This window comes from Rhineura floridana, chromosome 20, assembly GCF_030035675.1.
Source record: "Rhineura floridana isolate rRhiFlo1 chromosome 20, rRhiFlo1.hap2, whole genome shotgun sequence".
Lineage (NCBI taxonomy): Eukaryota > Metazoa > Chordata > Lepidosauria > Squamata > Rhineuridae > Rhineura > Rhineura floridana.
Window position 1 is genome coordinate 12,740,398 of NC_084499.1, and position 27,770 is coordinate 12,768,167.

General features: G+C 47.8%; 1 protein-coding gene across 1 annotated transcript in view; it reads right to left on the bottom strand.

Annotated features, from left to right (window-relative positions):
- CACNA1B (calcium voltage-gated channel subunit alpha1 B) overlaps positions 1-27,770 on the bottom strand; it is a 348,989-nt gene that overhangs the window by 91,063 nt on the left and 230,156 nt on the right. Inside the window, exons 17-22 of the mRNA XM_061604351.1 lie at positions 26,166-26,272; positions 20,595-20,657; positions 10,836-11,663; positions 2,539-2,756; positions 1,599-1,728; positions 766-895 (exon numbers count right to left, since the gene is read on the bottom strand). Of these exons, the coding sequence (XP_061460335.1) occupies positions 766-895; positions 1,599-1,728; positions 2,539-2,756; positions 10,836-11,663; positions 20,595-20,657; positions 26,166-26,272 (1,476 nt within the window). The remainder of the gene's footprint in view (positions 1-765; positions 896-1,598; positions 1,729-2,538; positions 2,757-10,835; positions 11,664-20,594; positions 20,658-26,165; positions 26,273-27,770) is intronic.

Consider the following 27,770-nt stretch of genomic DNA (forward strand, 5'->3'; position numbering starts at 1 on the left):
GAATGAAGCTCGCAGACCACTGGCAATTGTCCCAAACCTGTCCTTCACCAGGGATCATCCCTCCTGACCCCCACGATTGGTTCAGGAAATCCCCACCCAACGGGACACCTGCCTCAGACTGGGTCAGATGTGCTCTCTGCACCACACGCTTCAACCCTTCCATCTTCTGTCCCACCCAAAAGGTGACCACTGGTGTGCCCTGTTAGCACAATAGGATGTAGGTGCAAGAACTGGACCCTGATATTGTAGCACACGTGACCAGGAAGACACACAGAAATTTAAATGAACCAAATAACTTTATTAAAATGCAAGATGTTAAATAGAATATTGATGTATAGTCCCTATCTTCCCTACCTGTCTAACCTCCTCTAACTAATAAGTAATCCACCCTTTCCCAACCAGCTCACTCCCACAACACAACCTCCCTCCTTCCACTCCAAATCTGGACAACAAAGAACTTCTAACTGTCAAAACCAACTTTTTTTTCAAACCTTCCTTAAAACTCTCACTCACACACACCCTCCCATCTGGCAGTGTTACATCGCTCAGACTCCCTGGCATTCCATTAGCTCCTTCAAACCCGTAACACATTTAATAACAGTTCCCGACAAATGGTTTCATCACAGTGATCCACAGACCATAGTTTGGGAGCCCCTGGGTTAGGGTCTTCTACAAACATCCCTCCCCCCTGCCCAGCCCAGGACGCCCTGGAATGGCAAGTTTAGCAACAACCTTACAAAAATGTGGTGGAACGCTATTCCTCACCTCGTTCCTTGGTGACTCAGCTTGGACGGGGTCTTCTGCAGCCAGGGCAATGCTGCTGAGTGCTATGACAATGAGGATGACCATCTCAAAGTAACGCATGTTCACAATGTAATGGCATAGACGCCGGATTCTGTAAGAGCCAAACCATTTCACTTTGCCAAATGCTACTGCACAATCATCATCATCATCATCATCATCAATTAACTCATTTGATATCTTACCTGCCCTTCACCATAAGGTCCCAGGGAAGGTTATAACAATTTAAAAACACATTATTATATCAGTTAAAACAAATTACAGTCAAAAGAATCTGGGTGGGTCTCACAGACAGACAGACAGACAGATACTAACAACTTTACACTTAGCAGTGCTCAGGAATTCTAAGATACAAAAAAATCACAGCAATTTTGAAATTAGTAATTAAAATCAGCAGTTTTGAAAATCAGCCTTCTTGATTCTAAAGGGCATCCACTTCTATCCAAACATGGAGGAAAATCTGTTTGATCTCTGGAACTCTCATGCAAGATTTGGTTAAAATTGGTGCAGTTTTGAAAGGTTCAGTCCACCATCTTGATCAAAAGGGCATCCAATTTTATCCAAACACAGAGGAACATCGGTTCCTTCATCTCTGGAACGCTCAAGCAAGATTTGGTTAAAAACAGAGCAGTTCGGAAAGCATTCAAAATGGCATGTCCAATTGAATCCAAACACAGAAACCTGCTCCTTGATCTAAGCAATATCCATTATTTTCAATGGGTCTGCCCTGAGTAGGACTAGCACTAAATCTAACCATTTAGGTGCACAATGCCAAATATGCAGGTGGGATGACTTACGGGTTTGTAGGGCTTAAGATGAACAAGGAGCTATAAGGCAGGATTGGTTTTGGCCCATGGTCTGTAAAGTCATCATCCACATCCATGTCTTTCTTTGCTTCTGTTTTGCTTTCAAATTCAATGTTGTTCACTGGAGAGGCATTGACAAAAATGAAGAGACATCAATATGGGGATTTCTAACCCACTAAAGTAGCCTTCTCCAACCCTTCTAGATATTGGACAGAGATGGGGAACCTCTGGCCTTCTAGATCTGCTGGAGTTACCACACCCTGACTATTGGCCATGTTTGCTGCGGCTCTGATGGGAGTTGCGTTCCAACAATATCTGGAGGGCACCACATTGCTTATCTCTGAACTATGCGCTTTCCTGATGGATCGGGGATGGGGAACCTGTGGGCTTCTAGATCTTGCTGGACTACAGCTCCCACCATTCCTGACCATTGGCCATGCCGGCTGGGGCTGGAGAGCAGCTGACTGGGGAAGGCTAGATTAAAGATTCTGTAGCGTGTTAACTGTCTGGTTTTAATCAGTTCATTGGTTATGGAGAAATCCTAACCACGGCTACTCAGAATCCCTCCCACAAAATACTGACAGTCTGGAGGCAATCACAGCTTCCTTGGACATGGCTAGCTCAGAACCAGAGATGTCCCCCTCATCCCCAGGAACTCAGTGTTGCCTTTCCCAGTCCACCTCAGAAAGACCCTCAAGGTCCATAGCTCAGTAGTAGAGCACAGGCTTAAGCATGCAGAAGGCCCCAGATTCAATCCCTGGCATGTCCAGTTTTTTGTTTTTTTAAAAAAGAGGATCAAGTAGTATGTGATGGGGAAAGACCATCATCAGAGTCCCTGAAAAACTCTGGCCAGTCAGAGTAGACAAAAATGAGCCCAATGGTATAATAGTCTGTTGGAAGCACTCGCACGGCAAGAGTTGGAAGCACTCACTTGGTATGATGGCAGCTTCTCCAGGAGGGGCCGTGACAGTGACAGGAATGTTCACAGTAACGGTTTTGTCCAGAGACGGCTGAGCCATGCGGGTGACATTCTTCTGATTGTCAGCATTTTCCGGCTGTTCAGGCACCCTTTGCAGGCAGGTGCTGGGCAAGGTGTGCAGAGGTGCAACAGTCACACTCCCACCGGCCTCTGTGTCATACTGACCTTCCCTGAGGTTACAAGAGCAGAAATTATAATACAATCACCCTGGCCAAATCTTTGGGGCTGAAGACCTTTCACAGCTTCTTTAGGACAGGCCAAAAAAAAGAGTCCAGGATCTACCCCTGGATGACCTACAGGAGATCACTGAGGGTTTGTCTGACTCCCCATAGTTAATGGCAGCGACAAAGTTGCTTAAAAGCAACAAAGATAGAGATGCACTTCTAGATGCATCTCAGTGGGTGGTTCATAGGGAACAGTAGGTAACTTGGGTTAGAAGTGCAACAGCATAGATCATTCAGTGTATAACTTAAGGGTTAATTTTTTTAGTGTTAAAGGGGACAGGTGGAGGTGTCGCTTTGCAACCAGGCAGAGTGGCATGATCTTTGCTGAGGTAGGATGTGCTCTGATTGACTGTGTAGTTCTGAGGGAGTTTTCCTCTGTATATTTGGTTGTCTCCCTGCTGTGTACAAGTCCTGAATAGAGGAAGACAAAAACTCTCTGTTCCTTTTCCCTTAAATTATTTATTTTATTTATTTATTTAATTTAATTTATATACCGCCCTAAGCCCGGAGGCTCTCTGGGCGGTGTACAAAAATTATACACTGTTTTTGTTCCGTTTGCCCAGTAAAGTGTTATCAGGACTTTCCTCTATGGACTGCCTTATTTATCCAAGAATTTATTGCCAGGCCATAGGCCATCACAACATACATATATAATAACAAAGTATAAAATCATGTAAAACCAATTAAAACAAAAGTTAAAAGGAGGAAAGAAAAACATTCAGTGAGAGAGCCTATACAAGATTTAAAAGCTTTAGTCAATATAACTATAATAAAACTAAATATACGTTCTTCGATAGAGCCTATATAAGATTTAAAAACCTTGGTCAATAATATATTTAGCCCTCATTTTTTGAGCCGCGAGGGCAAAGTGAGCCACCCTGTAAGTAACCCTATAGTCCATATCGGACAAAAGATAAAAAATAGTTTGGGATGCCCGGTCAGGCCCTTGGAAATTGGGAAGGGGATTAAGAAACTGGGATCTTGGTTGAGCATAAATGGGGCAATCCAATATGTAATGCAAGAGATCTTCCACCTTTTGGGAACAGCATACACATTTCCTCTGATCTCTCGGAATCTGAAGATAACGGCCAAACAAAGGCATTTGGCATCGTCTGAAATCTCAGAGATGTGAAGGACTGCCTTATTTAAGTGACTTTGTTAATAACTGTTCCCACTTCCTGAGCTGACATTTTGTACCTGGGTTCTGCTCACTGGTTGTCTAGTGAAAAAAATTGGAAAGAATGAAAAAAGTAAACCCTGCAGTCCTGCAGTCTGTCCATAGCTGTTTTAGGTTAATCAGGCTCCCAAAAGAAGTTATTTGATGGAAGAACCCAGGTTGGCAGCCTATCCTCCCCGACCCCACTGCTATACCCCTTGCTCAACACATGCCAAGTAGAATGGCCATGGCTCAGTTGCAGACCATCTCCCTAGCACACAGAAGGCCCCAGGTTTAATCCCTGGCATATCCGGGCAGGGCTAGAAGAGGCTCCCTACCTGAAACCCTGGAGATCTGCTGCCAGTCAGTGTAGACAATAATCAGATAGATAGACCAATGGTCTGACTCAGTATAAGGCAGCTTCCTATGTCCCTGTGTTAATCCGACATGGCAGAGACGTCTTATTTCTCAGACTATGTTAAGGTGAGGGTTTGGTGTCGTTGCAAGATTGCCAGGCTTTAAAGAATTTTATTCATTTTCTATATTTAACAAAATCGATATGCCGCTTGATTGTGGAAAAAAAAAACCTCTAGAGGTTTAGAAGAAATATTAAAATGATGAATAGTTAAAAATGAATGATTAAAAACATGTAAAGACCATCCAATCCAGCGATCAACTAAGGAGAGATTAAAACACATCAACATCTACATGTCTGGATTGGCTTGCCTCAACAGAAATGTTTTAAGCAGGTGCCGAAAAGAATACAGTGAAGGTGCATGCCGGATGTCAACAGGCAGGGAGTTCCAAAGTGTAGGTGTCGACGCTCCAAAAGATCGACTTCTTGCAAGTGCAGAGAGAGTATTATGTGGTGCCTGTCACAGTGCCAGTTCTGCAGATCGAAGCGGTCGATGTAGGCACATATGGGGTAAGACTATCCCACAGTTTAGAGGGTAAGGCTTGGTTCATGCCATGCGTTGAGAGGCCTTTGGAAAAGCTTCAAATGTTATATAGAATACAGCTGTCAGATGACTGACAGGGGCTGGCTGGTACTAGTATATTCCACCTACTTTGTTGCCCTCTAGTTGGTTTCCGGGCCAATCTGGTCTGGCCCAGGATGAGACAAAGGGTGGGGAACATTTTTCAGCCCAAGGACTGCATTCCCTTCAGGACAACCTTCTGGGGCCACGTACCAGAAGTGGGTGCAGCAAGAATGTCATTTTCCCTGGGTACCGTAGGCTAGTTTCTACACAGATTCACACATCCCACTCTGTCCCCCATGCAGGTGAGCAAGAGGCATGATCAGAACTCAGGGACCCGTTCCAGCCACGCAAACACACTCAGAGAGTGTATGAAACAGGACAAGTAAGGGTCGTGGCTAGGGAGGAGATGTGGCCTGGCGAGAATCCCGGGGGCCTGACAGAGAGGCCTGGAGGGCCGCATTCATCCCCCTGGCCTGAGGTTCCTCAGCCCTGAGGAAGATGGGCCACATTCACACCATACATTTCAACAACAAGGCCATACATTTAAGGCACTATCATATCACTTTAAACTGTCATGGCTTCTCCTAAAGATTCCTGGGAATTGAAGTTTCTTGAGGGTGCTGGGACTTGTTAGGAGACCCCTATTCCCTTCACAGAGCTACAATTCCCAGAGTGGTTTAACCACTAATCTCTCTTCCCAGAGAACTCTGGAAACTGTATCTCTATGAGGGGGAATAGGGGTCTCCCAAGAACTCTCAGCACCCATAGCAAACTACATTTCCCAGGATTTTTTGAGGGAAGCCATAACTGCTTGAAATGGAAAAATAGTGGAATACATGTCTAGTGTGGATGTGGACATGGTCCCCACCTGCACACATTCTTCATATAGTTACGTCTGACTTTAGAATAAAGGACAGCGCCCTCCTTTGCTGCTGAGGGGAGCAAATAGGCCTCATCCACCTTTCACACACCAGACATCGTAAAGGTAAAGCCGCGATTGCCAGGAAAAAGTTTTCCTTGGCAGTGGGGCTTCTAAAGTTTCTTCTGACACGTTCTATTAAATAAGATTTTGGCAAGCCCTCCCAAAAGGACATGCTAGGGCAGAAAGGCAGCATGCAATTTTCAAAAAAGCAAATCGAAGCAAATGAACAACAAACAAAGGGAAATCCTGATATATCTCTTTCTTGAGTATGGGGTCTATGATCATTCAGAAACCAACCCCGGGAGTCAGTACTGGCCTTATGGGATTCCCCAAAAGCAGCGGGGGGCTGGGGGCCATTCGGGACTGGCGGGGCAGAAGGCAGGGAGCCCAAGAGTAGGTGGGGCCAATGCCAGTGACAGAGGCTGAGCCAATGGCGTGCAGGGCCAATTAATTACAGTTTTGTCAATTTCTTTTCTTTGGTAAAAAAATGTTTGCCATGGGCAGAGAAAGAAGAGGTACCGGCACTCCGTACTGGTGAGTTCTATCACAAAAACAGCCCTGAGGTTTGTCCCCATCATCTTCCCCCACTGAGACCAAGGAGGGGCATGGTGACAGCCAGGGCCCCCTCCTGGACTAATTGTAAATAGGAAGGCAGGTATGGGGTGTGGGGCTCATTGAGGGCAGACTGAGTCAGATAGTGCAGTGTCCCAGTGGCTTTAATGGCCCAGCCTCCTTTGATCAAGAAGCTCAGAAAATGTTATTTTAGGCTACATTCACAGAATTATAGTTTCCAAATTGTGTGAAGTATTGGTTCCCCTCTATTCAACACTAGTTAGAGCTCATCTTGAGTACTGTGCCCAGTTCTGGACGCCATATGTTAAGAAGGATGCAGACAAACTGAAACGGGTTCAGAGGAGGGCAACAAGGATGATCAGGGGACTGGAAACAAAGCCCTGTGAAGAGAGACTGAAAGAACTGGGCATGTTTAGCCTTGAGAAGAGAAGACTGAGGGGAGATATGATAGCACTCTTCAAGGAAAGGTTGTCACACAGAGGAGGGCCAGGATCTCTTCTCGATCGTCCCAGAGTGCAGGACACGGAGTAATGGACTCAAGTTGCAGGGAGCCAGATTTTGGCTGAACATCAGGAAAAACTTCCTAACTGTTAGAGCAGTATGGCAATGAAACCAATTACCTAGAGAGGTGGTGGGCTCTCCAACACTGGAGGCATTCAAGAGGCAGCTGGACAGCCACCAGTCAGGGATGCTTTTAGTTGGATTCCTGCATTAAGCAGGGGGTTGAACTCGGTGGCCTTATAGACCCCTTCCAATTCTACTATTCTATGACTCTGTGCTTCTAAAATCTTCACTGGGAATAGGCTTCAGTTAAAGAACCAAAAGTTCATAGTCACAGGATGCAAGCCAAGGGGGCCAAAACTGGCTCCAGGGACATCGGGGCAACCACATAGCTGTAGCCTGGCAAAGCGCAGAAAAGGCTGTCTTGAGTCCTGCTGATTAATTGGTTGTGGCATGTAGATCGCTCTCCAGTGTATTATTATAGCTCAGGAACCATTCCAAAATCCAATATATATATGAAAACAAACCCCTTCGAGGAGCCTCCAGCAGCCAAAATCTATACGCCAGCTCTGTGCATCCCATCCAAACAGCTGACAGCAGTCCCAGGGGAGCCGTTTATTCTTATCAGATTTTGTGCCTCACTGTTGTATTGGGGTCCTTACAGATATCCCCTTCCCTCCACAGCTGAGCAATAAAAAACTGGAACCTTGGACAGGAAACAATTCCCAAATTATTCTCAATACTTGAAAATCAGAAGGAAAGGGTTGGGGATCTGCAGGGAACATTAAAACTCAGATTGGAGCTACTTCTGTTGCGGGGAAGGGTAAATCTGTCAATGCCAGAGAAGAATCTTAAGTAGGGATGGGGAGGAAATTCAATTCAGTTTGCATTTAAAGGCGAATCTATCAAATTCAAACTTTCTAAAACCATACGAAAACCAAAACACAGCCATCCTTCACAATTCGCACTTAGCCGAATTTGGCAATGCTGTTCTACATCCAAGCAGTGAATACAAAAATACATGCATTTGGGGAAAGTGAGCATAAAAATGAATACGTTAATGAAAAGACCACAGAAAAAGGCATCATATTAGGAGATATCGCTTGCAAAAATGTGTCCATTAGTCCAAGCTGCCTTATAAAAAATATACGCTTATTCGGGGAAATTGGCACTAAAATGCTGAAGAATTTTCTTGAGAATTAAAAAAAAAAACCATGCAAATTGCTGCGGAAAGGTGGAGAACTGAATTCAAGATTGGAAAATGAGAAACAGAGAACTGAGATTGACAGATCTTTCCACCCCTCCCCCACACAATGTCTGATAGGGCCTTTAAACCCAGGATGAGGAGCCTCAGGCCCTGGGGCCAAATGCACCCCCATCGCAGGCAGTTCAGCATTGCAGCTCTGATGTCAGTGGGGCAGTGAATCTGCTCTGGGTTTTAGTCTGACTTTTTAATGAGCTGTCCAAGGTGCTGAACCTATTTTGGGGGTCGGTTTCAGCACCTGGGACAGCACCTTGGGTTAAAGACCAGAGCACATTCACTGCCCTACTGACATCAGAAGCATCAGTCTCCAGTGTCTGGCCCCCGGGGACTCTCCCTAGGTCATGTCCCTTCCAAGGTCATGCCCCTCTCTGGCTGTACTCAGTCCTCTCCTCATGCTTTCACCTGCCCTTGAATAGATAATGCCTATCGCTTGCTTGTGAGACAGATGTGGGCTGTGTATCTGCAGAAATCCCTGAACTTGTGTGGCTGGATTATAACCTACTGGAGAAAAGATTAAGAGTCACCTCCACCAATGCACAACATCATTTCGCCTCTGAACCTACCCACCACTGGCATATGGCCTCCAGAAGGTTGCTCATGAGGAAATGTAGCCTTCAGGTTGTGAAAAAGCTTCCCTACTTTGGCTTTAGACAACACAGGAAGTGTAGAGATGGTAGTCCATTAGGACAAATGGGGCACTGCCCCACCAACCTCAACCAGCCCTCACTCAGCCCTCACCTGCCTGCCTTCTAACTTATAGCTAGTCCAAGGGGTGTCCCAGCCGCTCAGGTTTCTCCTCCTTAATTTCACAGTGTTGCTGCTTCGCAAATCAGCAGGGAGGAGGATGGGGACAAAGCTGGAATGAGTTGGCTCCACCTCTCCTTGGCTCTGGCTCCACTGACTGTTGGGCTCCCTGCCTTCCGCCCCACTAGTCTCAATGGGCACCAGCCACCAATGGAGGAAACATCTCTGGCACTACTCTCTGCCCTCCTCAAGCGCTTTGTCCTGCCTGACCTGTGTCCTTGAACTGTGGTACTCAATGGAGGATGGTTCCACCCACCACCAGCACACAGCTCACTCTGCCCCCAAAGGTTGCCCACAAGGCAATATGGCCTTCAGCAGTGGGGGCTGGTGTTCAATAGGCAGAAAGACGGTAGACCAACAGTAGGTGGAGCCAGAGTCAATGACACACACCCCCCCAACTGGTTGTAAGAAAGAAGGCAGCCAGGTGGGGATTGGTAGCCCCATTCACACTAATGGATCATGGACCCTCCACTGGCCCTCGGACAGAGAAAAAAAGGTTCTGGACCAGTTGGTTGACAAAGGTGTGCAGTTGGTTTTGTTTGAGGGAAGGGTTACAATGGTGGCCGCTTAGTTTTCTAGTTCCAGTGCATAAAGAAATCATAGGAAGAAAAGAAAGACAGATTTAACTACCTCTTTAATAGTTAGTCTCGCTTTATTTCCCTTTGGACAGAGGCACTTACATTAGACCAGCTGATGTTATTATAGGCAGTTATGGTGGTATTCAGTGCTTGCTCTACTCCTAGTAGACCCATTAAAATGAACAACCCTGAGTTAGTCATGCCCATTAATTTCAGTGGGCCTACTCTGATTAGGACTAGCACTGCGCACATCCTAAGACCCCACCTACACCGCCCTGCTATATCACTTTAAGCTGTCATGGCTTTCCCCAAAGAATCCTGGGAACTGTAGTTTCTTAAGGGTGCTGAGACTTGTTAGGAGACCCCTATTCCCTTCACAGAGCGACAGTTCCCAGACTCTCAGGACCCTTATCAAATGACAGCTCCCAGGATTCTTTGGGGGAAGTCATGGGTGCTTAAAGTGGTACAACTTTGCTTTAAATGCACAGTGCAGATGAGGCCTTCGTTAGGGTTCTGGTCCCTGGAATCTGTATTGTTTACACTCTTGTCTCCATCCTGCTTGCAACAGTTTGCAAAGGTGATCTAGACTGAATCTCAGGATTTGGCACATTTCTTGACCCCAACAGGTCAACAACACATAACACCTGTTCTGGCCCGCTTGCACTGGCTTCCAATTTGCTTCCGGGCCAGATTCAAAGTGCTGGTTTTGACCTATAAAGCCTTATACGGCGCGGGACCACAATACCTGTTGGAACGCCTCTCCCAATATGAACCTGCCCGTACACTGTGTTCTACATCGAAGGCCCTCCTCCGAGCTCCGACCCACAGAGAAGCTCGGAGGGTGGTAACAAGAACTAGGGCCTTCTTAGTGGTGGCCCCCGAACTGTGGAACAGTCTCCCCAGTGAGGTGCGCTTGGCGCCGACGCTGCTGTCTTTTCGGCGCCAGGTTAAAACCTTCCTCTTTTCTAGGGCTTTTAGTCTAACTTAATTCAGTTTTAAAGTGTGTTGTAATTGTTTTTAGATCTTTCATTCTCTGTACTTTCGCTGTATGGTATTATTGGATTTTATTGTATATATTTGTATTGCTTGTTGTTCACCGCCCAGAGAGCTATGCTAGTGGGGCGGTATAAAAAATAAATAAATAATTAAATAAAATAAATAAGTATGGATCTAACCCTTGAGCTGGCATTGCCTGCCTTTGCCCTCTGCCCAGGCCAAGTGCATAGTCGGGGCAGAATTCGACTAACCTTGGCTGGTGATTCCTCGGCTCCTTCTCCCCTGCCTCTCCCTCCTTCTCCCCATTCTCGTTGTCCACCGACTCGTAAGTGGAGAGGGCCTTGTGACGCATCTTGTGCCGTCTGTGGGGTTCTTCGCCACCCTCACCTTTGGAGCCAGGATCTCCTTCCCGGTTCCCAGGCCGGGACCCTCCTCGGTGACGTGAACGCCGCTCCGTCTTGGCTCCATTGACGGTTCCATTGCCTTCCTTGGCTTGCCGCTCGGCGGAGTGCCGGTGACCACGATGGCGCCTGTGTTCCCTCTCGGCTCCTTCCTCCACTGACCCGCGGCGGTGGTGCCTTCTACCTCCTTCCTGGCCCCGGTTCCGCTCGCTCCTCCCTTCCTTCCCACCCCCCTCACCCTCTTTGCTGCGGCTCCTGTGCAGCTGGTGACGCTCCTCTTTATGGTTTGGGCCAGATTCCCCATTCTCTTCCTTGGGCGCGCTGCTCTTCTCCTGCTCTCCTGCCTTGTCCTTATCTCGGTGCCGGTGATGCTTCCGCGGACCCTCGGTGCTCTCAGCTGGGGGGGCCTTTAACTGCTCTGCAACCTCTTGAACATCGACTGGACTTAGCTTACTGCCATTGTTGTTGCGGCCGTCACTCCTTGGCTCGACCACCAGGGGGCGATCCAAGTGAGTCTTCATATCTGGCCGGATGTGGAGGTTGGTAGCGTAGCGGACCCTGTCCTCTGGATCCAGCTCATTGTACAGGGCTTCGCAGCTGGTCCGGAAGTTGTGCATTCGGATCTGGCTGGTTCTCTGCTCCCAGACGGATTTAGACTTGGAAGCATTCTGCTGTTTGCTGCAGGAGAGGGAGAGAGAGGAAGGGATGGGGAAGTAGAATATGAGGAAGGAGGAAAGGAAATGGGAAAGAGGTTGTTACCATCTCATTCAGCTAAACCAATGGCACAACAACAGCTTCGAGATGAGATTTCAGATTGCAAGGTCAAGGCAAAATGAACACAGGGGTGATGACAGGACAACTGGTAGAACACACAAGAGCAGCTAAAGCCTGCAGGGAAACTACCAGTGTCTTATTTGTTGTTGATCTAATATAAGGTGCTCTGGGAACCTTTCTGGATGAACAGTAGTGGCAGCTGCTCCATTTGGGCTAGTGGGGCACTGCCCCACCAGCCTTGGTCTGCCTTCAGCCACCCCCACTTGCCTGGTTTCTTACTTACTGCCAGTCCAGGGGGTGGCTCTGGCTGTCCACTTCCTCCTCCTCAGTCTCCGTGTTGCCCTTGTAGAACTAAGCAGGGAGGAGGATGGAGGTAAAACTAGAATTAGTTGGCTCTGACTGCCACTGGCTCTGCCTCCACCTACTCTTGGTCTCCCTGCTTTCTGCCCTACCACTCCCAATGGGCACCACCCACCACTGCTGAAGAGGGCAGCAGTGGTGGCCGATAGCTCCATGTCAGTGGGGCAGTGGAAACCGCTCTGAGTTTTAGTCTAAGTTTTCAAGGGGCTGTCTAAGGTGATGAAGCTCTCTGGGCCAGGTTTGGTCTGGGCTTTCAGGGAGCTGTCCAAGGTCCTGCACCTTGGGACTAGATTTCAGCACTTGGACAGATCCTTGACAGTTCAGACTAAAACCCAGGGCAGATTACCCTGCCCCACTGACATGTAGCCACCTGCAGCTACTAGAGGGGAGTAAAAGCATAAGGAAGGAAGGAAGGAAGGAAGGAAGGAAGGAAGGAAGGAAGGAAGGAAGGAAGGAAGGAAGGAAGGAAGGAAGGAAGGAGTCTACAGGTTTAAAGTGTAATAAGATTTCCCCTTTCTGTAACTCTCCAAGAATGGCTATATCAGAGAAAGAGGGTTGTGGCATGTTGAATACCAACAGATTATTTATTTTCTTGTTTGTTTATTGAGGGGGGGGCTGGTAAGACTAGAGCTGGGCTGGGACTTCTCAAGCGAGAATTTTCAGCCCATTGCTTTTGTACTGAAATTGCAGTGGTGGTGTGGACCCTATTGAAGAGTCCCTCCCTGGATACAGACGTTTTAGAAAACTACCACCCAGTCTCTAATATTCCCTTTCAGGCAAAGCGATTAAGAGGGTGGAAGCCAGCCAGCAGTGAGTATGCCTGTAGGATAGGGATGGGGAACAAATTTGATTCAGTTTGCATTTAAAGTCAAATCTATCCAGTTCACACTTTCTGAAACAATATGAGAAGTGAAACACAGCCATCCTTCGAAATGCACACTTATCTGGATTTCGCAATGCAGTTCTCCCACAAAACTGTTCTCACAGTGGCCAACCAGATGCCCTAATGGGAAGCCCACAAGCAGGACCCGAGTGCAACACACCCTCCCCACTTGTGATTCACAGCCACTGGCATTCAGATCAGAGGCATCCTGATTCTGATAGTGGAGAGAGAAAGTAGCTTTTGCAGCCGGTAGCTACTGACAGCCTTATCCTCCACAAACCTTCTAAGGGGTTTTCTCCCTAACTAAAGCAACCATCAGAAAAGCTCTGCTGGGTCAGGCCAGTGGCCCACCTGGTCCAGCATCCTGTTCTCACAGTGGCCAACCAGCAGCTAGCTCACGAGCAGGACCTGAGTCAGCATTCTCCCCGCTTGAAAGTTTATTACGGCATACGGCCCACTTTTGCCAGTTGACAAAATCTGCCATGATAACTCTGTTAAGCAGCGATTGTTAGGGGAGGAGTCAGGGGGCCTGAGCCCCCAGTGTTTTGTATCAGAACATTGATATTTTGCCCCTTAAACCCCTCCACACACACACTTTTAAAAAGCCTCTCTGTTTACAGGGCAGCGTTCCCTCTGAACATGAGCCTAAATTTGCTTCTACACCAATCTGAATAAAAGGAGGCAGACTGAGGGATGATAAGTGTGTAGAACAATAGAGTTTATCACTTATTGGAATGACAAAGTGCAAGATCTGATTAATCCATACGTTTGTCTAAGGCAGGGGTTTCCAAACATTTTCCCCCCACAGACCACTTGGAAATTGTTGACGGTCTCAGCAGATCACTTAATGATTTTTCTGCCTGTTGTAACCATTGCAATGCACTGTGCTAGGTGCTGTACGGTTTTTAATTGCATTTGCATTGCTTCTTTTATTTTTTAATATTGTATTTTATTGCATTGTATTTTGCATTCCAGGATACTACAATAAAACACAATATAAGAAATGAAGCAATACAAATACCATTAAAAATCAATATGGATCTTTAATGTGGACATGCTGTGGACCACCTGATTGAAGCTCATGGACCACAGTTTGGGAACCCTGGGTCAAAGGGATATCTGACTTATTATAAAAAAACTGATAATTTTAAGCTGTAATCATTATTTTTTAAAAAAATTCCTTTCTTATATTTTCTATAGAAAAAACTACTATTTTTTTTTTAAAAAAAGAGGATTTAATGGGCTGTAGCCTATTAAGTTCAACTCAGAGTAGATCCATGTAAGCTAATGGATCTAAATTAGGCATGTCCATTCCTTTCATAGGGTCGCCGTAAGTCGTAATCATCTTGAAGGCACATAACAACATTCCTTTCAATGGGTCTACTCATTGACAGATCTATCAGTCTTGGTTCCCTCAGTTTCTCATTTTTCTAATCTTAAATTCAGTTCTCCACATTTCTGCAGCAATTTTTGAAAAGAAAAATCCTCAAGAAAACTCTCTAGCATTTTAATGTCTCCTAATGCAGACATTTTATGCAGGCCATTTCTCATCACATTGTGCCTTTTTGCATGTTATTTTCACTCATATTTTCATTTTCACGCACACTTTCCCCTGACATATGCAGTTTTGTAACAACTCTGTTTGGCTGGCGAACTGCCGCCCAAACTTCAAACAAGTGCAAATTGCGAAGGACGGCTGTATTTCGGTCCTCATATTTTTTCGGAAAGTGCAAATTTGATAGATTCGGCGTGAAATGCGAACTGAATTGAAATTCTTGCCCATCCCTAGTCTATAGTAGAACTAGCATTGGCTCCAACCCTACGAGAAAAAGATGCCACAAAATATATTACACAACAACGCGCTGAAGGTATTGTCAAACTCTTTCTTAGTATTTGTAAAATGTCTCGATGTATGCTTTTTGGAAACCATATCTATACTATTCTTCCTCTGAATACCGCTTACCATGAAAACCCTATTCACAGGGTCACCATAAGTCGGGATCGACTTGAAGGCAGTCCATTTCCATACATCCAAATTAGCATATGTAAATTTGTGCCATGGGGCCGTACCTCAAAGCTTTTCAGGATCTCCAAATGCCCCTGGTCTTTTTAACTTTAACTGTGTCCCAGCATCCCTCGGTGTTTAAGCCACAAGAGAATAACGCAGCTGCCTCTCAGGAAATCTGCACGCAGAAAAGCCTTGACTAACAGCGCCTTAGTTGCTGTTTCAAGCTGGCTTTCACTCGCGTTATAAAACACCCAGCAGCTATTTAAAAGGCAATTAACACAGAGGGGGCAAAGTGGCCTCCCTCAAGTCGGGGGCTTTGAAGCACTGCAAATGGAACTCAACTGCGCCTAAGAACACCCACGGGAAATCTCCAGGAAACATCATCATTCAGATATTAACAAGCCCGCTGCACATCCTTTGCAACCTCTTCAAGAACTGCAAGGAGACAGACTCCGTGATGCTTTTGCACCGTCGGTCAATACCCCAGTCTTACCAGCAGCACTGTGGGAACTGAGCTGTCAATCCTTTGCCTCTTTTCCTCTCTACTGTCTGAATTATGCTTTTGAGTGTGCTGCCGGGAACCGCTTGGGGAAGATGTTAGGTATCGAGCGGGGAGGGGAATCTAAGGATCAGGGGCCGAATGCATCCCTGGTGGTCTCCCTATGTTGAGCCTCAGCTCCTCCGTGAGGGCATGGGGGGGGTAAAAGCATGAGTTTCAAGTTCCCCAGCTGTCAGAAGGAGCGGTAGATCCAGGAGTTGTTGTGTCTCCACAGGACTTGGGGCGTGGGAGTGAGTCTGAGCCAGGGTCAGTTCCCACGGATGGCGCGCTCTCCGAAGAGGGGCGTGCCCCACCCCCAGACCAAGACGCAGAGCCGTTGGAAGCTACTCAGGAGGGCGCGCTCCCTTCCCCTCTGCCCAGCGGTTCACAGGATGCGCCAGGAGAGCCTCCTCCCCCTGACCCATTGGAGGCACGCCCCCCGTCACCCCGTGCTCAGGATCGCGAAAAACAGACCGGTCAGAGGCAGGACTTGAGAAGGAGTCAGAGATTGAGATCACGAACTTTCCCTACTTAAGCCTACAGCTCCAGGGAAGGAGCTGCTGAGTCAACTTTCTTTCTATGTTGCAGAGCATGTCTAGAGTGCAGCTAGGGAATTCCAGTGAGTTAGTTTAGTGTTCTCTATGAAACACACTGCTTTTGATGTATCCATTACTTTAATAAAACAAGAATTAATGACACCTGCGTTTCAGCCTCGTGGTTCCCACTCTGAACGGGACACCCTATCTGGCCCTTGGGACTCTCCACAGGCCACACCCCTGCCATTAAGTGCCTGCTCCACACCTTCCTCAAGGGCTTTTGCCTGGCTGAGATGTGCCCTTGCGCTATGATAATGTTGCTTGCTTGCCACAATGGAGAGATGAAGGATGTGTGTCTGTAGAACCCCCTGATGTTTGCATGGCTGAAATGCAGCCTATGGACAAAGGTGAAGAATCATCAGCTGTTGCTCCACCCACTTTTGATGTGGCCCCACCCACCACTGGAGGTTCCTCACCCAGGAAGAAGCCATAGCTCAGTGATCGACCACATGCTTTGCATGCAGAAGGTCCCAGCTCCATCCCTTGGCATCTCTAGTAGAAGGCAATGGGAGAGACCCTTCTCTTCCTGAGTTCCTGGAGAGCAGCTGCCAGTCAGAACAGACAACACTGGGCTAGATGGACCAATGGTCTGGCTCATTGTAAGGCAGCTTCCTAGACTCCTCCTTGCCGCACACGCTCCAACACATAGTCACCTCCCATAACTGTGAACATTTAAAACCAGCGGTGGGGAACCTCTACCTCATGGGTTTGATCAGGCCTGCTGGGCCTCTTCATTTGGCCTGTGAAGCCAAGCCACACCCACTTCCCCTACATCTGATGTCATATATAGCCCCAGATGTGGGGAGGTGTAGGGCAAGTAAAGCTGCGACTGGGCAGAAAGTGGGTTTGCAGGCAGTGCCGATCAGCTGATGCAAAGCCCATACAAAGCGTTTGGCAAGTGGTGACCATCAGCTGATCGATGGGACTTCCAGGCACAACACTATGCAAAAAAGGTCCCCTGGTGTCATTGTGACACCAGGTGATTAACAGGTGGGGAAGGTAAGGATCCAGTTGTCCACTCTTTTTTAAAACCCTCTAAAATATACAGCTTACAAAATTCAAAAATACATTTGGGGTATTCCATGGTACCTAATGTGTGGCTTTATCGGAAGGTTCAGCAAATGCTACATCAACTACAAGGATCACACAGAGTACATAGGATTGTTGGGGTCCAATGACCAGAAAATACCTCAAAAGAGTTATCATCTTCTGGATCAAAAGTGACAACAAAGAAGATGCTTGATGGAGGCTTTTAAAGCAAAGTGGACAACTGATGGTTTAGGGCACTGTTCTTCAACCATGCGTCTCCAGACGTTGTTGGACAACAACTCCCATCACCCCCAGACAAGCATGGTCAATGGTCAGGGATGACAGGAGTTGTAGTCCATCAACATCTGGGGATCCAAGGTTGAAGAACACTGGTTTAGGGCACTCTGCGTAGCAAATGAGAGACCGGGAGAACCAGAAGTGTACACTGGATCCTCATCTTCTTGTTCCTTGAACAGGAATGTTCCTAGGCTATAATCTAAGCCAGACTAAAAAGAGGACAGGGCTGATGCACCTTTAACACTTGTCAGGGATAGTGTCACCACCTTTTTAGGTCCAAAGGATCCTCAGGAACCCGGGGGGTCTCGTATTTCCAGTGGCCACCTGGCGAGTGCCTCAATTTCTGAGCTTGGCTGCTTTTGTCATCATAAATTCCCGTCCCCTTTAACCTATTTTCTGTAGCGTATGGTCCTGACCGGCACCCATGAGAGATTTCTGTAGTGTAGTGTCCCTGCCTGCCTGCATTAAGTCTTCCCTTCCCTCCTCTTTGCTCGCCACTGGGGTTATCTGCCCAAGAACTTCCCCTATCATCCTTCAGGCTGTCTGTCTTTTCCCCCTCTGGAGTAAGTCTTTCTACTTCCATTCCCACACATCCCCTCTCCCTCTTCTCTCCTCCCCGTTCCAATTCCCTCCTTCCAGGTCTTTCCTCTGGCCTCCCTGCTCAGCCTCCTCTTCTTCATCAATCTATCTGTTGCCTCTACTCTACCCTGATTGGGATCTGCCCAGCATGTACAGCCAGCTGCTGCTTTGTCTTCCAGCTGTGCACTTTCTGAGGCATCTTCTGTGACATCACCCCTCCCCTCCAACCAGCCCATCCAACTCACCGTCCAGTTGGGCCACGGGAAGAACGGAGCAGCCAGCCATGCTTCCAGCTCCCAACACTTGAGTAGAAGGAAAAAAGTCCGGCAGGCGTGGCTTTTCCTGCAAGCTACGCCAGCAGAAATTCCCTTTTCCATATAAATACTGCGTGTGATGAGCCATAGGCTCTCTTTTCTTTTTCAGCCTGGCCACACCTTCCTGCTTACCCGTTCTCACTGGGTGGGGTCACATTATTACCATACAGGTAAAGCACCCTTAATGCCACTTTACAAGTCATGGCTTCCCCCACAGGATCCTGGGAATTGTAGTTTTTAAGGGTGCTGAGAGTTGTTGGGAGACCCTTAACAAACTACAGTTCCCAGGGTTCTTTGGGGGAAGGCATGACTCATAAAGTGGTATGAGATTGCTCTGAATTTATGCGATTTGGGATACTAAGAATGAGAATTTCCCCCTTTTTTATTGTTATTATTTCTGGGTTGTTTATTTATTTAAAACCTTTCTTAACTGCCCTTCATTCAAAAGACTGCCAAATGGTGTTATGTAGAAGTGTGTGAGCAACATTCACACAAGATGGAAAAACAATTGAAAGGCCGACAAACAGAAGGTACAAAGCAATTAAAAAAAAAAAAACTCAAAGTGAAAAACAGAATAAAATGCCATTCCAAGAAACCCACAAACACTCCCATCTGTAATCTATAAATATAGATTGTCTTTCATCTAACACTGAAAAGCTTGTCATCTCAGAGTCAAGCATGCTTCCTTAGAGAAGGCATCCCAAACCTGGAATGCCACCCCAGAAACGGCCCTTTCCTTTGTGGCCTGGCCCGCAAATCACACTACGTCAAACCATGGTTTAGCACAAATGTGTGGGCTCCAGGAAAGGAGGTCGCAGCTGGTTTGTTCCTCCTTGGTCTTCTGCTCAGAGCTAAGCCATGGTTTGGCTGAGCATGTTGTCCAAACTCGGGCTCGTGGTTTTGCCCTCTCCATGGAGTGTAACCAACGTGTGTCCTAGGGTTGATGGCTTGTGGTTTGCTCAAACAAGCCTGGGGTTGGACAACACACTAGGCCAAACCATGACTTAGCTCAGTTCACTGTGGCTGGTGTTCAGTTCAGCTCAACATGAATTCAAGAGGAACTGAACACCAGTCACAGTGAACCAGAGAAACACATCAGGTTATTGTGAACTGTGGCTTAGCATGAATGCATGGGCTCTGGGAGAGATGACTGCGACTGCTCTGCTCCTTCCCGCTTCTTCTGCTGCTGTGCTTCACTGAGCTAAGTCATGGTTTAGCTCTCTCTCTCTCTCTCTCTCTCTCATAATGATAGACCTCAGGCCTTGGAATGATCTCGAATGAAGATGAATGTGGAAGATTCAGGACAGATATAAAAGAAAGTACTGTTTTCTCATAGCACATAGTTAAACTAGGGAAACTTCTCCTTAAGAAGATAAGGAAAGTTGCCTCGATCAGGCCAATGGCCCATCTAGTCCAGCATCCTGTTCTCACAGTGGCTGAGATGCCCATGGAAAGCCCACAAGATGGATCTGAGTGCAACAGCACTCTCCCCACGTATGTTTCTCAGTAACTGGCATTCAGACGCACACTGCCTCCAACAGTGGTGGTAGAACATAGCCATCGTGGCTAGTAGCACTTGATAGCCTTATTCTCTGTGAAGTGCAATCCCTTATCCCTTTTGTCCACCGAGTGCACAATTTTATGCACCTCTACAATGTCCCCTTACTTGTCTTTTTCCCTAAACGAATAAGCCTCCAAAAGTTGCGACCCTTCCTTGCTTCAACCCCTCGATCTTCTCCCAAGGCCCCCTTCAAAAAACCTGGGACCGCCACTGGTCATCTCCCACTGGACATCTCCCTACTGTTCAGGTCTGATCCTATCACCTGGTGGGGGGAAAACCCAAAGTAAGAAGTCCATTAAATGGAGGGGATGGAAGGTAAGAAAGACACAACCAGTCAAATTACGTGGACTCAAGGTAGGCCATGAGACAACAGCATAAGGGTCAAAAGGGAAAAGGAAGACTAAACAAAGAGCACATTGAGTTCATGCAAGCACATGGAGAAAAGAAATGGAGAAAGACCAAGGGTGTACAATGGACTTGCTCTGAAGCAACTCACAAGGATGATGGGGTAATAATGCTGTCCGCTTTCTACTCCATCAAGTTGTTCACAATGAAGTGAATGACTTAAGCAAAGGAAAGGGAGGTGGAAAGTAGGGAAGGTCTACTTGGATACGTATATCATCACTCAACAAATCCATGTACGGAACATTGTATAGAGAGGGCAACTCACGGTGAATTTACGCTGGAGACCGACGAGCTGCGCGATACTGTACCTCGCGTTTGCTTTACAAAGCTGCACATGCAAGAAACAGAAGAACAAAAAAAAAATAAGGGGGGAACAATTCAAGAGTATTCAGGAACGTGAAAGAGCTGTATCAAGAGGGAAGTTCGGACAGGCTTCGCATGTCGCATCAGGGTGCAGGCTGGAACGTGCATCTAAAAAACAAAAGAGCCCAGGCAAGCTTTTTGGGGTGAGGGAAGTGAGAGTCACAGAGACACCGTCTTGAAAAGGGGGAAGAGAAAAAAGTCAAAATAAAGGCAAACCAATCAAATCAAAAGTGGATATTGATCTTGCAAAAAGCAATGCTTCAGTCAACACTCGGGGGATATTTAGGACTCTCTCCAATAAACCAGATCACCATAGATCTTTGCAGGTGGAGTTGCAGTGCATACTCTAGTCACTGTAATGCAGGGGTAGCCAACGTGGTGCCCTCCAGAAGCTGGTGGACTGCAACTCCCACCAGCCCCAACCATCATGGCCAACGATAATGGAATCTGACGTCCAACAACATCTGAAGGGCACCGTACTGTCCTAGGGCACACTTATTGTCTGGATGAAAATCAGAGGCATGCTTCTTCTCTCAGAAGGTGTCAGAAGCAGCCTTTGGCCCTCCGGTTGATGCTGAACTACAACTCCAATCATCCTGGGCCATTGGTCATGCTTGCTAGGGCTGATGGGAGTTGTACTTTGGCAGCAACCTGAGGGCCAAAGGTTCCCAACACCTGCCCTACAGGGATAGGCATCCTGTGGCCCTTCAGATATTCTTGGTCTCCAACTGTCCTCCTCCCCAACCATTGACCATGTGTGAGCAGTTGCAAGTTGTACTCCAAGAACATCTCTCTCTAGGTACGCACAAACCCAATTCAGTTCAGCTCTACCTCAATGTTTTGTTCCTTATTTTCATTTTTCTCTGTGTCACGGGTTGTGTCCAGCTACATTCCACTCAAAGCAGAATGTGCATCTGAACGTGCTGTCGATGGCTACCAACGTAGATGTCTTTCAAATGGGATCAGGCAAATTCATGGAAGTACTAGTTCCCCCCTATTCAGCACTGGTTAGGCCTCATCTTGAATACTGCGTCCAGTTCTGGTCTCCGCACTTCAAGAAGGATGCAGACAAACTGGAACAGGTTCAGAGGAGGGCAACAAGGATGATCAGGGGACTGGAAACCAAGCCCTATGAGCAGAGACTGAAAGAACTGGGCATGTTTAGCCTGGACAAGAGAAGACTGAGGAGAGACTGGGAAAGTTCTAACAGAGTCTGTAAGTTGTGTCTTCTGAATTATGCCTCTGAGCTGAGAGGTTGTCTTTTGTGTTTACCTTTGGAGAGAGATGTACCAGAGGGGGGGTGACTGAAGAAACTCTACATGTATTTACTCTTAAGCCTTAAGCCATAATGTCTTAATAAAGGACTCTTAACATGCTCTAATGCTCTGAAGACATTTCTTGCTCAACTTAACTCCAATGTAATGTATGCTGTTTCACGCAACAACGCACACACGCCAACAGTTTAGCCTGGAAAAGAGAAGACTGAGGAGAGATATGATAGCACTCTTCAAGTACATGAAAAGTTGTCACACAGAGGAGGGCCGGGATCTCTTCTTGATCGTCCCAGAGTGCAGGACACAGAATAATGGGCTCAAGAAGCAGGAAGCCAGATTTTGACTGGACATCAGGAAAAACTTCCTAACTGTTAGAGCCATACGACAATGGAACCAATTACCTAGAGAGGTAGTGGGCTCTCTGACACTGGAGGCCTTCAAGAGGCAGCTGGACAGCCACCTGTCAGGTATGCTTTGATTTGGATTCCTGCATTGAGTAGAGGGTTGGACTCGATGGCCTTGTAGGCCCCTTCCAACTCTACTATTCCATTCTATTCTAAGACTGTCAGTGGTTACTGGCCATTGTGGCTACAATACTACTTCTAAGGATTGGACAATTCATGGAGGAAGACAAAGGCTATCAATGGCTACTAGCCACAATGGCTATGTCTTCCTTTCACTGTCAGAGGTACGCCTCTGAATACCAGTTGCTGGGAATCCCCAAGTGGGGAGAGCGCTGTTACCCTCAGGTCCTGCCTGTGGGCATCCCATAGGCATTGGGTTGGCCACACTAAGAAGAGGATGTTGTATTGGATGGTCCATTGGCCAGATCCAGCAGGGCTCTTCTGGCATTCTTACATGCCTCCAGGATCTGAATACCAGTTGCTGAGGAAAAACAGCAAGAGGAGCTATTGCCCCAATGCCCTACTTGTGAGCTTCCTGAAAGCATTTGGTTGGGCACTATGGGAAATCAGATGCTGGATTAGATAGGCTAATCCTGGCTCTTCTCCATGTTTTACTCCCTATTGAGAACATCATCAGGGTGGGTTAGACTGAGCGACTATGACTGGTCCAAGGTCATCCAGTAAAGCTGAGTGAGGCTTTACTTGCTTGCATCTAAACCACTATACCACAATGGCTCCTGCTCAATCCATCTCTCTCTCTCTCTTCTTTGTCTAGCCCAGGGATGGGGAATGTGTGGCCCTCCAGACGTCACTGAACTCCAACTCCCATCAGCCCCAGCCAGCATGGCCAATGGTCAGGGATGATGGGAGTTGTAGTACAGCAAGAGCAATCATGAGAATACGTTCCCGGATCAATACTTTACAAATACCAAGAAGTCAATATAAGTATATTACATACACAAAACAACTTTAAGATGATTACTTTATAGAAACAATATCCTAGCCCATTGGCTGATAAACTAATCTCCATATGTAATGACACTGACAAACTGGATATGTGTGGATCTATAAATCAGTTAAAATGAAACAATTGCATTCTTTACCAGTCACCAAAGAAGACTGATTATTCGAAACTTGTCTGGCTACTAGCAGTGGCTTTGGAAAACATCAGTTTCATGCCATTGCCCATGTCATTTCATATTAACTGATGAGGCACCAGGCAGGCTGGCACAGTGCCAGCACACTGGCAATAGCCCCAGATTGGGTCTGCCAGTGCATCTGCACCATGCCGTCCTCCACAACCCCTTGCCCACCACCTCTCCCTCCCAGTAAGCAACATGGCAGCTCGCTCTCACCCGGTGAGCCCCTATGGGGTGTCATCAACATGCTAGTGACACCCAGCTCCGTTTCTCTTATTAAACCTGAGCCAGATGAGGCCATGCAAGTCCACAACCAGTTTCAGAAATGGCCTGAAGGAGAGCCAAGAAGCTGGATCCTGACCAGAGGAACACCATCTGGGTGGGTGGTTCCTGGGTCTGGGAACTGAGATGTTTGTCTATTCTGGATGGGGTTCCACTCCCCTCACTCAAATGAGTATAGTCTCGGGGTGCTCCTGACATCACCTCTGTCATTGGAGACCTAGCTGGCAGCAGTGTCTTTGAGGGCCTTTGGCTGCTCCACTAGCTACGAACATTCCTGGACACACACGTTAGCAACCTGAAGACTGGACGACTGTAATATGATCTATGTGGGGCTGTCCCTTGGGGTGGTGCAGAAGCTGCAGCTAGTGCAAAATGCAGATCTAGGGTGCTGGCTGTTGTGCACGTGTTACGCCACCCTAAAGGAACGGAACTGGTTGCCTATGCGCTACTGAGCGAGGATTAAGGTTTGGTTTTCACCTTTAATGCCCCAAGCAGTTTGGGATTAGTTTACCTGAAGGACTCTCTTTCTCCCTATCACCATGCCCAATAGTTAAAATTACCCAGTAATTAAGTGGCTTGCTTAGTGATGACCAGAGGGTGGGCCTTTTCAGTAGTGGCACCCTTTATTTGGAACCACCTAAACTAAGGAAAGCACCTACATTAATTCCACTTTGTTGCTTCTTGAAAACATGTTTATTCTCAATGGCCTTTGCCAGCTGTAAACACTCGGGCTGTTTAAAATCATGCGATCAGGAGGTGGGTGGAGGAGACGTGCACATACTGCCTGCAGGTCTCCTTCTCTCCCCCACCCTTGTCCCCAGACCATCACCCCTTTTGACAGCCCAGATTGCTTTATGTGGACCAGATCTGACCCAGGGTGATCTGGGGCTGCCTCAACCTGATCTGGCCAAATCCTTGGTCTACCTGGAATTTAGCTGGATCCAGTGCACGGCCCTACTTAAAACGGATTGTTTCTTTTAACTATCTGCCATTGACCTAGTGCAAGGACAGGGTCTTCTAGATGCCATTGGACTACAACGCCCATCACTCCTGACAGGGCCGGCCCCAGGCATGCCGGGACCCTTAGGCAATAGCTTGCCCCAGGCCCCTGTGTGTGTGTGTGTGTGTGTGTGTGTGTGTGTGTGTGCGCGCGCGCGCGCACGGCCCCACCCCCACCTACCTGTCTCCTGTCTTTTAGCATTGCCCTTAACCAAGATGGCGGCCACGGTTTCCCTAAGGGGTGAAGCCTCCGCCACCATCTTGGTTGATGGCACACATGCGTGCTGCACGTGCACATCTCTGCCATCAACCAAGATGGCGGCAGGGGCTTCAGCACCTTAGGGAAACCTTGGCCACCATCTTCATTAAGGGCAATGCTGAAAGGCAGGAGACAGGTAGGTGGGGTGAGGGAATGGCGGGAAGCTCCTGCCCTGCGATCCGTGGCTGCTGCTGTGGATTGTGAAAGGGGAGTGGAGGGGCCACTCAGGGGCCTCTATAGGTCCAGGGGCCCTCAGCCAGTGCCCCACCTGGCTGTCCTTTAGAACCGCCCCTGACTCCTGGCCACTGGCCACACTGGCTGGGGTCCTGATGGGGGTTGGAGTCTGACAACAACCAGAGCACCACAGGTTTCTCATCCTTGACCTAGCTGTTGCTGTTTTATTCTACATTTTTAATTTTATTGTACTTTATCTTTGCACCGTCCCTTGTTATTATGTAGGAAAGATGATAGAGAAACATTTCAAGAAACAGAAACAAAAAATAAAAGACACGGGCAGGAAGAATGTTTCAGCTGGAAATGAAATCATCGTAGGGTACCCTGTGAAGGGTAGGGTCCCCTCCGAGATTCACCAGTGATCTTCAAAAGCTCTGCTCATTCTCTCTACGTAGAGCAGGGATGGGAGAACCATAGGCCCAGGGGACTGGGCCTTGGGACTGCCCCCAGAAGCCACACCCCTTCCTGGCCCTGCTTTGCATGCCCCTTGAGTGTTTTTGCCTGGGTGCAGCAAGCCCTTGCTTGGATGGAGGATAGAGGGGGGGTGAGAGAGAAGAGTGCATGTACAAACTAGCTTACTGTACAAAGGTAAAATTTGCATCCATTGCTCCGCCCACTTTTGCCTCTGGCCCCACCCACGCCAGCATGCGGCCCTCGGAGGGCTGCCCGGAAGGGAACACGGCCCTTGGGATGAAAAAAGGCTCCCCACACCAGCCCTAGGGTTTTTATAGTATTCCCATGAGATGCTGCAAGGGACCATTTGTGTTGTGCATGGGGTGTGTGCGTCTCTGCACCAGAACTCAGCAGCTGGCGTTGAGGTCACCAAGAAGAAGTAAGCATGAGTAACTTTCCCAAAATAATAATAAAAAGAAAAAGCCTTACGCTGCTATGGAAATGTTAGCGGCCGACAGGGGACTGACGTCAGCGACCTCCTTTGCTTTCTGCAGGGCAAGTTTCTGATTGGTGGCCTCTTCCATCTCTTCTTCGTCCTGTTTTGGAAGACCAAATCAGCACAGGCAGGAATTCGGTTACTCAAGGGGTTCTTTACTGGGCACCGTTCCGAGTGGATTAAGAACATAAGGACATCAGAAGAGCCAAAGGGGGCCCATCTAGTCCAGCGTCTTCTTCTCACAGTGGCCAATCAGATCCCTATGGGAAGCCTGCATGCGGGACCTGAGCGCAAGGGCGCTCTCGTGTACGGTCTCCCTTCCCAAGTTGGACACAGAAGCCAGTGGCCTACCTGGCAATCCTGCCAGTGCATCTGCACCATGCCATCCTCCCCAACCACCAACCAAAACCCCCAAACACTAACGGATAAGACAGAGGAAGCTGGCTGAAAACTATGTCCCCAAATCGATTGAGCTAAACAGCCCTGATGACATGCTGTTAGGGAAGTCCCATAGCTCAGTGGCAGAGCATCTCCTTTGCATGCAGAAGGTCCCAGGTTCAATCCCCAGCCTGTCCAGGTAGGGCTGGGAATGTCCCCTGCTTGAAGCTGAAAGGAGCTGCTTCTAGTCAGTGTATAACGAGCTAAATGGTCTGATTCAACATAAGGCAGCTTCCTGTGGTCCTGCCGATATATTTGGCATTGTCATTCCCATCAAAGCTCAGTTCAGCTCGTCCTTTTTCAAAGAGAAAAAAGTCGCTCAGATGCCAGCAGTGGGAGGGAGCGTGGCTTTGCCATTAGGCGAGGCCATCAAACATTGTCAATTCCTTTCCCCCAACGGGCTGATGGATCCATAATGAGCCGGTTCCCTCGCCGTGTTTCAAGAAGGAATTCAAGTCAAACAAAGCAATAAAATGGACCATTAAATGATCACACAAAGTGGAGTATTTCACAGCTGCCAGTTTCCAGCACATTTATCAATGTGCTGCAAGGCAGTTGGCTCGTTCAGATATTCAAAATGGCTTCCCACAACGCACCTTCACTGTCCCGACAGAAGGGCTGTTGCTCAGCAGAAGGTCTCCGGTCCAATCCCTGGCATCTCCAGGTAAGGCTGAGAGAAGCTTGCTGCCTGAAACCCTGGAGAGCCGCTGCCAGTCAGGGTAGACAATACTGAGCTAGATGGACCAATGGTCTGACTTGGTATAATGTAGATTCCTATTTCAGGAGAGCAGCCATAGCTCAGGGTCAGCGGTAGAGCATCTTTTGCAAGCGGAAGGTCCCAGGTTCAGTCTCTGACATCTCCAGGGAGGCCTGGGACAGTCCTCTATCTGAAACCCATGGGATTGTCGCCAACTAAATTCTACTCAGAGTAGACCCACTGAAATTAATGGATGTAAGTTAGTGGTCAGCGGCGGTAATGCAGCCGAAGCTCTGCTCACGGCCGGAGTTCAATTCCAACGGAAGGAGGAAGTCGAATCTCCGGTAAAAGGGGTCGAGGTCCACTCAGCCTTCCATCCATCTGTGGTCGGTAAAATGAGTACCCGGCATACGCTGGGGGGTAAAGAAAGGCCGGGGACGGAACTGGCAATCCCACCCCATAT